We start from the raw sequence: 14,133 nt of genomic DNA, 5'->3' as shown, positions 1-14,133 counted from the left end.
CAGAGACAGCCTTCATATTTACAAATTCTTACTTGTATATTAGACACAACAAACAGTACAAGGTACTGAGAATTTCCTCAGTCATTGCATGTAATTTCCTGTATATCAGAAATAGAAAATATATATCATCTTGATTGTTATGCAATCATAATTATTTTGATCTGAACCATACTGTATATGCATTTGGAATTAAGAATCATTCAAATATTACTTTAATACAAGAAACTATTTCTATATTCATTGAATTGTGAAGAATTCAAGTAGTATCTCATAATCAAAAACATAAGGAAATTACAACCACCAAATTATGTGACTGAGAAGTGAGTCTGCAGAGTCTGCAGTTGCTCATTTTACTATAGACAGCATTTTCCTAAGAAGCTTTACCCCAGTCAGGAATTGATACTCCAATGACACATACTCACAACCACTAGTTTTCTGTCCACCAGGGTCCCTGCCAATATTTGAAGGTTGCATATGATGCATGACTACTACTAGGATTTTCTCCACAAAAAGAAATTCATGTTGTCATAAAAGCTATTGTCAAGTAACATCCTGGCAAATCTCATGCCTCTAAATTTCTAATGATGTTTGTATATGTCGGATCCCAACTGTGACAGTCGCAAATAACACATTACATATCTTCCTAGAATGTTCTTGATAGGAAGAGATCCCCTGTTTTAAAATAAGACAAATCAGAGTCAGTCCATTTAAAAGTTAGATATACAAATATAGGTGGCACACAGTCTATTAGAAACTTAAGCTTCCACTCTACTTACCAAACATGAGAGTCACAGTTGTTGTTCTGTTTATCGCCCATCACAAAAACTTATACATTTAGCATATTTTGCAGCGGGACCATTGTCTTCTACACCTAATATAAGATGTCAACAAGCTCTACACCATATGCAACAAGAACATAAAAATATAATTTCTTGGATTCAATCAACACTAAAGAAAATTTGCATATTTAATTGAAACTACTTTGAAGCCTCTATGATAAAATTGTAAATCTTTAAATGGCACTACAATTTATTACTAAGAGACTTGGTCCAGAAAGATAAGATGGATGATTGAATAGATTTTCCCCAACTAACAATTTTCTTTTTTGGGACTTCAGGAAATGCTATCAAGATCCTTTACAAATCAAAATTGGGGCAATTATATTATTTGATGAGAACCTGACTTTGCCCTCAATAATTAGACATTTTTCCCTTCACAAACTCTTTACATTCTCAATTTTGACTCCTTAAACATAGACATAGCTCTGATTTTCATTGTTTCCCACATCAAGGTAACATCAATGGCCATAAGCAGTGATGTTCAAATTAAATTTAAAAAGGACCAATAATTATGGCAAGGTAGTTAACTAAGTCCAACCCCAAGCCTTCCTCCAACAAAACCTAATATGACATCCATAACTTGATTTTGGAGTAAAAATAATGACTATTACAGCACTATATATTTCTTTCACAAAAAAAATACCAACAAGATAGGTATCAAATGATAGCAGTCATGAATCAATTTGTCAAGATGCCAAATGCATCTAGTCACCATATACTCTAAAAGCTTAATTTCCCTGAGACAAGATTCGTGGGCAGGAAAATAGCCAGTATACAAATTGAGAAGAACTGAAATATTAGGCAGAATCTGCAAAATAACATATCTGAGTACCCCATGAAAAGTAAACTAGATTTCTAAAAGTTTGCTATCAATATGTATGGCATGTGCCATATAGAAAGCAACATAGTAGCATCCCCAACACAAGTGGTAATTCTGTGGGAAGGAACACTGATATCAAATATAAAATTTGATAAGAAATTAAATATATTATTCATTACTATGAAAACAAACATTTCACTTAACAAAAACTAATATATCAAGTACCTCCATTTGAAGAAAAATTATCACTTGTTGCTCGAACATCATGGATACTTAATTGATGAGTAAGTCTTGACAATAAAGATGCCTATTTTTTGAATCTCTCACATTTCCTTTTTGCATTTTGATCTTCTTGGAGAAGTTCTTCAATCTTTTCTATACTCTGAGAGCTTTTTGAAGTAGAATTGAAAAATAATATATGAGGAACATAGAAAACAAATATAACTAGTACCATGGCCATATTAGCCACATGTAATTAACCTTCACCTGACAGAGCTATAAAGTTGAGTCAGCATTTCCTCTTTGGCTTTCTCAACTTGGTAGAGCACCACAACCTGTCAATCATTGAAGGACAAGTTAATACTCATGAGAACCATATAGAAGAATGCCTATTTCTGTAGTGCTTTAATGCAAGGATGTTCTAAGGTTCTTACTTTGGGTACATTTGCAGCAAGACTATTCAGAACAGCTTCCACATAACCACATACTTCCTGAGACATCAACCTCAACTCCTCCTCTGGATCAACTAGTCACCTGGCCATTGTATCCTAATTACAAAGAACATGAATAAACTGAACATTAGCTTTTCCTCAGTATTTAATTTGTGTCTTGTTAGATAAATTAAGACGCATCATGATCAATCAACCTTACAGACGGAAAAAACCATTCCTAGCATTTTCATTAAATAATTAATAGAAAACCAGCATAAATGTTTTTTACCACATTACATAAGTTTGTTTTAAGAATGCAGACTGTAAAGCGTAGAGCTAATACAATTTTATTGTAAAGCAACTATGAGAAATAAATTGGCACATTGTTGAAAAGTCATCTGAGCTCCATATGAATGGATATTCCTAATAGTACATGAGTCTATGTCTCATCTCACATTCAAACTCAGTGACCTTCATTACCTAAGTTGAATTCCTTCTAAAAGGTAGAAACTAAGAGATAAAAAGATTTGTATGGTTGATAATTGACAATAGTTCCATAGGGCAGACTAAAGGGGAATCTATTTGTCCATCTCACATTCAAACTAAGGTTTTGCATATCATCTCCACAATTTCTATTTATCACTTCGGCTAAGATATATTATAATATTAATGAAGTTGCACAGACCATAGTCAAGGTACCTGGTCCATTAAGAAATTTATCAAATTAACTAAAACATTTACAAGGTAGTTATCTTGAACTAAGATACATGGCATGTACATAGGCAGAGATTTTTAATTTTTTACATTAAGCTTCTTAACTATAAAGGTCAAAACTTTGCATGGGCATCCTATATTGTATTTCAATATAGTTATGCTTATATTGAGCTATCTTATTATTTTAGTTAGATACCTAAGTTACTTGCAGCAAAAAAATGTCTTCCAGTTGATGTCAAAAGCATTGACAAAATATGCAAGCTCATCATCCTTTATCTACAAGAGTCATTCGATGAAAATGTCTCAAGCTACCAACTAGTAGCTTGTATAATATTTCTGCACTTCGATTCTCATTCAGCCACCTCAAGCTACAAGAGCCTCTTCTCATATAAAAAGAATGTTGCCTTTAAAAAATTAAGTTATGCCTCTCAGAGCTTGATTCTATTCCAAGCTATGGCAGCCTCATGATCACATACCTGTATGCCATAGAGATGTGTTAAAGAGACATCATACTAAGACAGCTTTGTAGTCTACTACTCAAACCACAATAAGGTCTCACAAACAAAATATTAGACTTTACTATTAGAGACTAAAATTTTACAGTAAAAAATTTGACAATTATACCTACAATTTAATAATAGGATGAGCCACGGCCACCTAAGTATCCACCACCAATGCCACAACTTGAATACAAAGATGAGTAAGAACCTCCACCAATCTGAATACAACAGGAACTAGTTAATATTGTTACAAAATTAAACAAATCAAAACAGAAAGATATCAAGTTACATACATTAGCACCGCTAGATGAAAAATAGTCAAACACATCACAACCTTTGTTTTCACGATGAGAAGATGCAGCATAGGAGATGAAAAAATAAAGGAATTAAGTTAGTATTTATCTTCATCAAGCAATAGGCATACACATGATAGTTTCTACACTGTAAATTGTGTTATCTTCAATCAGAGGTTGATGTGGATTTTGTTTATGGATGCATAAAACTCATTACAACTACCAACAAGAGGAAAGGAGGAGCTCAAGTAGTTCATATATAGGCTTTCATCAGCATCAAACACTTTATGTTGTATGGGTAAACCATTCAAAGGGGCAGTCAGCATGACATCTTCAAACTAGTCATCATGTAAACTATAAAGCAATAACCATCACAAGATTATCCATGATCAAATGGTGAAGGATCCTCAGCGTGACATCTAGTATTGAGCAATCATTCCTTGATGAAGGAAAGTACTCATATTAGAGAATCACAACTATGGATAAATCGTCATTTAGAACTATTTTCACTAGTAGCTAAGATATCAATCTGCATCATACATGGAAGAAGTGATTTGGTTAATAAACCAATTACTAAATCAATATGGAGTGATACATAATAGCAAATGAGGAATCCATAATGGGTATTCTAGTTCCCAAGTGCTGATAAGTATGATAGCTACTATGAAGACCAAAAACCAAGTGATAATTGATCAATGATCATATGTATATCCAATGATGGTCCATGATTACTATGTAACAGGATGATACACAAATCAGGAGAAGTTGTATCAATAAATATAAATAATCAAGAGGACATCAATCAACATATGACTGAGCAATAATAAGCATGCAACACTCATAACCGATACCAATATGGAGGAACAATAATTATGTTATGATAATTATTAAGTGAAAAAATGAAAAACTTTGAGATTTATTGAACCAATGAACCATATTATTAAACTAGCTCATAGGGATTTCTAAGGCAATGCTCACTCTTCTCTTTTCTCCATGACTGATTCCTCTTAGGTGCCAGATTCCTATGGGAGTGTTGGCACATTCCTAAAGACCCATATAATATCAACCAATCAGCAAGCCCTTTGTAATGAAACACATGGGCCTTATATGACCAAATCAAGCTTAAACTAGATATAATGATGCCTATAATCAGGCCTATGATGAAACATGAAGCTCAAAACTCGAGATTGGAGCCTAAAAATTATTTAAACAGCCTCTGGGTCTAATGAATGGACCTAATCTAATTAGACAAGTCCATAATTCAATGTAGAATGGGCTTTATTAGGCCCCAATAGCTGACATACAGGCCTAATTAGGCCTAGATCCAAGTGGCTAGGGCTTTAGCATATAGGGTGTGAATTTGGGAACATATACCAGGCTAAGTTTGAGATAGATCTAACCTCAAAAGGGTAACATGTGGGCCTCGACCTAGAACATGAAACATATAGGCCTTAGCCACATGAAATAAGACCCAAATCTGGGCACAAAACTCGCAAACAAGGACCTAAACTAGATCCAATCCAAACATGTCGCCTCAAATCTACAAGGCGGATCCTAATCGACAAGGTGATGGAAAACTAAAAGTTTGCCAAAACAAAGAACATTTTTAAATAGAAGAGAGACAAGGGATGGAAAACTAAAAGTTTACCAAATTATGGTTCACTAATGTTTACAGCCATTGTCTTTCACCATTACTATGTCTCTGTTGTATAGAGTTGTGAGAAAAACCAGTTGAGTCATTGTCTTTACCTTTGAAATTCCCCTCACCCATGGACTTACTTGGAGTAATGTGCATGTTTGTTAGGCTGGAAATCCTACTTCCAATGCAAGAGGACTTCTCTGAAGGTAAGTTCAGCATTTTGGACATGGGCATTAGAGCTGAGATACTATGTTTCCAGCTTGACTTTTGACTGTATGAAATGATTCCTGAGACAATTTGGCTCAGAATCAAAGAGAAAATTGGGACTTGAATTAGAGTTGATAGTCTTTTTTCTGGCACGGACATCCTTGAACCTGAGGAGGAGCATCTTGGTAGCCTCTTTGCCCCTCAAAAGGTAGGCTGCTTCATCCTTTGCAGTGTCAAAGGTGCCCAACAAACTGATCTTTTGAATGTTGTCTTCTATCTCTGCAACCCATCTCCTTGATGGCCTTTGTATAATAGTAAGACCATTAGTTCTAATAGAAGAACCATTTCCTATAAGCAATATGTGTTGACACCAATAATATCATATATGATTCTCATCACGCTGAATATACATGGTTTAATCTTCAAAACATTTGCGGAGTTCAAGGATTGCTTCTTCTGTCAGTTTAATGTTTCCTTGTTTAGCTTCTTCTTAATCAAAATACCAGCAATCTGTTGAAGTCAATTTCTCAGTGAGATATTAGATGATACACATTTTATTATCCTTGTCTTTTTGGCCCACTACCAAGAAATCTCTCTTCCAATTGTGGTAAAACTTCGTACATCCCGGGCAGGCTTGACAAAGCAAGGTTTCATAGACCAAAAAGCATGTAGAAGCCCAAAAACAATTCCATAAAGGAAAAAGCATTCCAGCCTAGCATGTATAGAAGATATAAAATATTAATTGTGAGCTATATTATTTCTTGAATTTCTAGAGGCCTGTATGATTTACTCTATGTTCTTCAAATTCGTATATTTGCACTTGTTTTTCTCATCAAACTCATTCTTTGAATATAGTGAATAACCTTCTTTTCTTTGCACTTAGTTAGAGCAACATCTTATTGTTGGATTAATTGTCAACATTTTCTTTTGAAATTTGTGAGATGGCTTAACTCTTTAAGTTTTCTTACCAAGTCCGCTCGCCATGTCGGCTCGCTGAGTCAGCTCACCAAGTCACCCCTCCAAGTCGCTTGAAGCAAAGAAAAATTTGGTGTATTGTGCAAGTCTAAATAATGCTATCATTTTATATTTATAAAAACACTTACTTGGAAACATAACGAAGTGTTCTCTCCTTAGATTACTTACCATTTAACAAACCAAGGAAAATGCAATAGATATATTTATCAACAAAGAAATAACATCAACGAGAGTAACTATGCCATCTACAACAACTACAAGATGATAGATGTCCTGTCATTCTCATGGCCCAAGGGGCCATATGACTTGGACACTCATTATGTGCCCTTGAGTTTAATTGAGGAGGATATTCTCAACTCTCCTAGCATCCTATCAAGCTTTTCCACCGAATTCCTAATATGGTCAGCTATTAGAAGTATGCAGTGAAATGGATACAAGTGAATTTAGGGTGTTCTATTTTCAATATCATTTGTATAATGATCATAAATCCTTGATACAATTTTCTCTAAATTGAATTGCAATTACATATTTTATATATAGAATACTATTTATAAATAACTTGTGTTGTGGGACTTGTTATTTTTGGGAAAAATCCAATATATCCCATAGAGAGATCATTATGCTGCTTGTGCAGGAGCCCCATCATTCTGAAGAATCATACCATTTTTGGTAGGCACCTAAAAGGAAATTTCCATAAGGAGTTGATGCCTTCCATTGGTTAAGATAAAAACTTAAAATAGATCTTTGAGGAGTGACTGCAGAAGATACTTGAGCAACCGTAACACAATTATTGTTGTTTTCTGGAAAGCCTTAAAGCATCTACAAATGTAGCAAACTGAGGCAGGCAATCACATTTTAATATGCAATAACAAACAATTCATGCACTCTCTCGGGTTACCATACTCAAGGCCCTAGAGCCACTGGGCTCTAAAATGACAAATAAAACTTCAAACTAAGAACATGTAGCATGAAATTAATTACTAACTAATGTCATTATGCCAACATCACTACTGCACTGCATCCTGGAATAGTTTAACAATATACACTACTTCCAAATGGCATTTAAAGTATGCGAGCTAGAAAGCAAATCTAGGTAGCGAAAATGAGGGTCAATCTCAAGGTCAATGTTTTACCCTGCCATTTGGTAGAGTCAGTCAAATATATTCAACCTGCCCTTGAAAAACATGAGATTTTTTGAACATCCTTAAGATTCATTTTATTTTTTTCCTTACCTGTAACTCGTGGTATGTAGAATAATATTGTGGATATCTTTCATTTGACCCCCCAAAAGCTTCCTTCCATGTATCTAGCAGGACCAAGATCTTTTCTCTAACATTTAAATCAGGCTACAAAATAAAATACAAATAAAACCCACATAAAGGACTGCTGAAAATATGCACTAAGAGCACAAACCGAAAATTGTTTAAGCTACAACCCAGAAAAACATGTGCAAGTTACACAAAATCTTTTTTTACAGACCTTTTTCTTTACTATCTTGACCATTTCATGTAGCACATCTCTCTCGGCAACTTGCAAGTGAATAGTATCACCACAATTTTTTGTAAGTGTCTCTAATAGCTGCAAAAATAACCAGGCAAATATTAAATCAAAGTTATCCATCAAAATCAATCATAAATGAATTCTTACTATAGTAAATTTTTTGCACTTAGAATTCAACCAAATATCTCAGTAATGATAACTTAAAATAAATCAAAATGTATATAGAAATTTATAATATTATTCAATACTAATAGTCAGAGAAAGAATTTGGATCTTAGGATTCTTATTGGCAATGTGTTTCTTAATTTTTTTGATTACTTCCTTTGCTTGTCTGTTCCAACACAATCATATTGACCAATATAGACCCTTCATTACTATCACCATATCCAAATGTCCATTTATAAGAAAGAACTTAGAAGACAGAGCCGTTAACCTGGTTTATAAAAACCATACCAACATCTCTTATGTGAACTCTATTCATATAACAAAGATGGGATTACATTCTCCGAACATGGACTACCATTAATGCATAATACAGAGCAACTACCAATCAAATAATGTCAAATTGGATTTACAAAAGAGGATAACAGTGTATCAATATTTGCAAAGTATAATCAAGAAATCTGAACCTAAGGTGGATTAAAGCAATTTAACATGATTCTATGCCTTGTAACTCGGAGATGAAGGTATTTCCAAATATTTTGTATGACTTCTCATGTTAGACAAAAGATTATACAAACACATCTTATAAATATAGCCAAGATAGAATATATGACAAAAGGAGTAAGATTTCTTTGTGCCATTCAAGGTTCTTGGATAGGCAGCATGAATAAAATGAAATGCTTTCATTTCCTTAAAAATTCTTGAAATCCATGTTTGATTGTGACTACCATACATGTTGATCTGAGCATGCCTGGCTCCCAGTTACTGCTATGATATAGTTTAAGCTTACTGTTGTAACTGATAAGTGGTGATGTAGATGAGCAAATTTGGATAACAGTTTCTATATGTTAGGTGTCAAGAAGCTTCACTTTAAAATTTAAAAAATGGTTCTACCATACATGCTATTTTATTTTGTGTCATCTTGGAAAACATTGGATCATTCATGTAAACAAACCTAACAAGCTCTCTTGTGTGTTTATACTTAAGTTCTAACGTTTCTTTTCTAGCCTGCACTAGAAGACTCTTCTGAAAAGTAATTCAACATTATAACATAATTATGAGTTGCGGAAGCATCAACTGTACCAAATCCTTACATAGCTGAAAACTATATAACCCATCACTGAAAAGTGATCAATATTACTCAAAAGATGCATTTGTTAAAACCATTGATTGATCAAAAGATGCACATCTTGTTTCCAGCTCGTACTGTTTCCATTTCTTAATCTATTAATTCTCTGAGCTTGATTGTTCTAACACCATGCATAATACTTTTATTGTTCCTTCCTAAATAGGCTCTGAAAGGTATCAGAGAGAAGGTGCATATTGTAACTAAGTTTGGATTGACTTGGAGTAATGGAGAATTTGGTGTGAAGGGAGATCCTGCATATGTCATGGTTGCCTGTGAAGCAAGCCTCAAGAGGCTTGATATAGACTACATTGATCTTTATTACCAGCACAGGGTGGACATTACTGTACCCATAGAAGCTACTATAAGTCTTCGGATTCCAAACCCTTAACCTTGCACCAAAATACTATTTTGTCATGGCACTGTAAGTTTTAAGATTCAAAATCTGTACTACTATGACAGGTTTTTTATTTTAATCTTATTTATAAAATTTTGGGCAATGGTTTTTCTCCAAAAACTACATAGTTGAATCTTGAATTTGATTTGATGTGAGAAATATATTTTACATATCAATTCTTGAGATTGATAAGTATGAAATATTTTCTATAGCAAGTCAAATTGTGATTTTACTACAAGGATTCAACTATGTGGTTTTCTAGTGAAACGCATTGACACAAGTTATTTTAATAGCGGTTCACAAGAACTCATTTTTCATAAGAATGAATGGAACATGTAGTACTCATTACATTTAGATGATGCTCATAAGATGAAGCATTAAGCTTTTCTAGAAGGTCACTAAGTGCAATACTACTCCAACTTATTATCATGAGAGATGAGTTCTTATGAAGCTAATGTAACATGAGTCAATGAATTTGTCTCAGAAACAACAAAATCAAAATTTCAAACCTCTAATTTCACTAGAAAATATGTGTCTAATAATCAAGGTTGTATGGCTTTGGAGGGCAAGATTTTATACCTCTGGCTCTTTACCGACGCTTAGCAAAACATAAGAAATCTGATAACAAGCAAATCAGTTTTCCTTTTATACAGATGGGTGAACTGAAGAAGTTGGTAGAAGAGGGAAATATAAAATATGTGGGTCTGTTTGAAGCCTCTGCTCCAACAATCTGTAGGGCCCATGCAGTGCATCTAATCACTATTGTGCAACATGAATGGTCTCTCTGGAGTAGGGATTCTGGGGCCCAAATTATTCCCACCTCTAGGTAAACATTGTGATGATATAATACCTCAATAGTCAGTGATTCAATGTTTACTTTATAGGTTGCAGAGAACTGAGAATAAATATTTGTAAATTGGGTTCATAGTATATACCAAAAGTTGAAGTTTTTAATAAGATTTTTTTTGAACTTTGTTCCATTTGAACTTAGATAAGGAATACAAGCTTACTTATATTTATTTTATTTCATTTTATTCCATTCATAGGGAGTTGGGGATTGGGATTGTTCCATACAGTCCTTTAGGCATGGGTTTCTTTAGCACTGGAGGAAAACTTCTTCAAAGTGTGACAGATAATGACTTCATAAGGTAAAGGATAGGATTTTTTTTTTCCATTTAATAATTGTACCATTTTAAAGATGATCTGATGTTGAGTTCAAACATCGAGACTGAACAACAAACTAAAATCTAAACAAAAATCTACATGACAAGACTGACAATAAAGGTGAAAATTAATTTGATTTGATTTTGTCATTGTGGATTTTTTCATATCATAATAATTGATCTGTTAAATAGGGGAATCTAAGGTTTTAAGGTGAGAATCTTGAGCGGAACCAAGATCTATTACTAAAGCTAAGTAAGATCAGTTTAAGAAAAGGGTGCAGCCCAAGCTAGGTTGCTCTTGCATGGGTTCAAGACCAAGGAAATGATGTTGTGCCCATTCTTGGAACCACCAAGATGAAGAACTTGGATGATAATATCTTCTCTCTCGGTAAAATTGATAGCAGATGACATGAATGAAATCAAAGCCATCTTTCATGTAGATGCTGCAGCTGGAGATCGACACAGAGCTGTTGATTTGCAATTGACCTGAATAAATTCAGAAATGCTCCCATACAACACTCTCCATTGAATTAAAGCACATAAATGTTTGTGTTCCAGAGTAGAACATTTGTAATTGAGCTAGATAAATAAAGGGCTCTGAAGAGTTAGCAGCGTTAAAAAAAAAGAATCTAAATAAATGTATTTTTTAGCCTTGTACTATATTAGTTATAAATTCTTATTATTGAAAATGTAGTATTTTTAAAGTCTATTAATAGAGTATTTTTAGAGCCTATTAATAGAGAGCTTTTGGTAAATGACTCTATAAAGAGTTTTATAAACTCGGTGGAAATATATTTCGTTAATAGTAATGATACTGGCATTTTAACATTTATGCATGACAATATTTATGGACTAGTGATAAACCCAAACCCTTCCACATGGATCTTAAGTAGGAGTTAGTAATAAAGATCCAATAAATGAGTCGTAATGTCTCCAAGGTTCTCTTAGAGACTTCGATATTCAACCATTGTTACTCCACATAACTTGTGGGCTTGGACATCAAGATAACAATATGCCATTTATTATCAGTGCATGCTAAGGATACATTAGAGGTTTTCACCCCATATGTCAACAAATTCACGTTTCAAAGTAGATAATCTAGAATGTCCATCCGGTGCCAATTACATGTTTTATTATCAAGACAAAGCACAAGAACCCGTAGCTACAAATAAATCCAAATTTCCTTGAATTTCCTTGAAACAATATGAAACACACTCAGAGAAGTGGTATAACATTGAATAAGACCCATATTACATTACAAAAACCATATAAAAATCTCAAAGTCTTTCTAATACAAATTTCAAACTCGTTTATGATCATATTAATTTAAACAAAAATAAGTATATAATGGTAAGAAGTTGCATGCAAAAATTATTTATAATATTGCATTCAAATTCATTGATATGCACAGAAGTAGTGCCATGTAGAGTGCAGGAAGGGTCTATGTTGTATGGGTATGTCTCTCTTGATACAGAGGTGTGACACCTGAGAAAGAAATGGTAGCCCTCGTTCACTATGTTATGTACACAGATGTCACTTTTCTTGATACTTTAGAGTCTTAGACACTAATAAAATTATTGTAGGGAAAGTCAGTCAACTTATTAAATCTATTATGACACCTCCATTCTAAACAGCATTATCATATTAGACTTTGTGATCCAACGTATTGAAGAAATTACCTTAATATTGAAGAATTAATACAAGTGATGTTGCAGGTGTAGTGGGATTGCTTCCAAATTTTGACTCTTCCACAATACCACTCTAAATATATAGTCCATGTCTAGTTCCTTTGTGCTCATTCCATTAGGAAGACTCCAGTCGAAGGAGTGAACCAGCGAAGCCAAAATTAAATGAAGCATCTTATCAGCCAAAGGAAGCCCTAGGAATATTCTTCTCCCTACTCCAAATGGTATAAGCTCAAAATCTTATCCCTTAAAGTCAATAGTAGATCCCTCTCCCTCCAAAAACCTCTCTCGCATAAATTTGGAAGGCTCCTTCCAACACAACAGGATCCCTCGCAATCGCAAACCCCCTATTTCACAAGATCTTGATGCTTTATGAGGGATCAAAAGAGGACCAGGAGGATACAGTCGAAGCACTTCTTTCACCATTGCATGAAGGTAAGGTAGATTATCAATATCAGATTCCTCCACTCTTCTACTATGACCTACAACCTCCTCTAACTCCCCTTGGACTTTTTCCATTTTATCTAGATTATGAATGAGTTTTACCATTGCCCATTCTATTGTTGCACTAGTGATGTCGAAACCAGCAATTAATAGATCCTGCATTATCAAAACACCCCATCCTCATTAACCAATGCTGCCACTCTCATCTTCAGCCCTAACTTGGCCTCCTCATTAGCAGACGACAACATTGATTACAAGGATTTCATTAACACCGCCGCTGCTACACCCATCTCCACGCACCCCCTATACATAGATGCCCCTTTCTCAAAAACCTTCACCTTTGCCTCCTCCAGCCTGTGAAACCCTTCCTCCATTTTTGTCCTTAGCAACAATGAGTTTTTCCCACTTTTAAAAAAATTTTAACATATAAAGCCCGTGTTGGTCGAAAATTCGACCAACACGGGCATGGATTTTTTTTAAAAGATATTTTTCCATGCATATTTTGACCAATCTAAAACATTTTAATAGATGGTCGAAAATTTTGGTCAAAAATTGGGGTCAAATGTACTAGTGCATCATCAAGGGGACCTATTTTTGTTGAAGTCATCATTTCAAGAGCCTAAATTTGATGGTCATCTAACCATCGTTCTAGGCCAAATTTGAACTACTTTGATGGCCATATGACCATCAAATTTAACCCCCTCTTTTATTTGTGCAACCCCTCTTCAAATTGATTTCTGATTTTGTAGTCCGACTTTGGGAGGCCATATCTCAGTCATTCGGACCCAAATCAAGTGCAATTTTTTTTGAAATTGGGTAGAATTTCTTAGACTTTTTAGTGGTGTAGCTTTTTGTTGGTTTTGTTGTATGGATTTTTTTGGTGATTGTACCTACACAATCCTACATTTTGCAACTTTAAATGCTCTGTACGAGCACATCTGTAGTCAAAAATAGTTTTTTTTTTTTTTAAGTGTGTTATTTTTTATTTTTTTTCTAGATCCATAGTTAAATTGTATGGT

The 14,133-nt window shown here is 34.1% G+C and overlaps 1 protein-coding gene across 1 annotated transcript; it reads right to left on the bottom strand.

The window, feature by feature from the left end:
• Window positions 1-12,910: 12,910 nt before the first annotated feature.
• On the bottom strand, window positions 12,911-13,488 carry LOC149555059 (p-coumarate 3-hydroxylase-like). Its single transcript, XM_089829161.1, has 2 exons — window positions 13,387-13,488; window positions 12,911-13,270 (listed from the first exon to the last, which is right to left on the bottom strand). The coding sequence occupies exons 1-2, from the start codon at window positions 13,486-13,488 to the stop codon at window positions 12,911-12,913; spliced, it is 462 nt and encodes a 153-aa protein (XP_089685287.1).
• Window positions 13,489-14,133: the final 645 nt, after the last annotated feature.

Source organism: Cupressus sempervirens, chromosome 5, assembly GCF_028749045.1.
Source record: "Cupressus sempervirens isolate cs-2001-9-10 chromosome 5, ASM2874904v1, whole genome shotgun sequence".
Classification (NCBI taxonomy): domain Eukaryota; kingdom Viridiplantae; phylum Streptophyta; class Pinopsida; order Cupressales; family Cupressaceae; genus Cupressus; species Cupressus sempervirens.
The sequence above is the reverse complement of the archived record's forward strand: the minus strand, read 5'-3'. Positions and strand labels throughout refer to the sequence as shown.

Excerpts from the sequence above, each read along its gene's own strand:
- LOC149555059 (XM_089829161.1), bottom strand. The coding sequence starts at position 13,488 with ATGGAGGAAGGGTTTCACAGGCTGGAGGAGGCAAAGGTGAAGGTTTTT. Across the intron at positions 13,271-13,386 it reads AGATGGGTGTAGCAGCGGCG|GATCTATTAATTGCTGGTTT; the intron begins GTGTTAATGAAA and ends TTGATAATGCAG.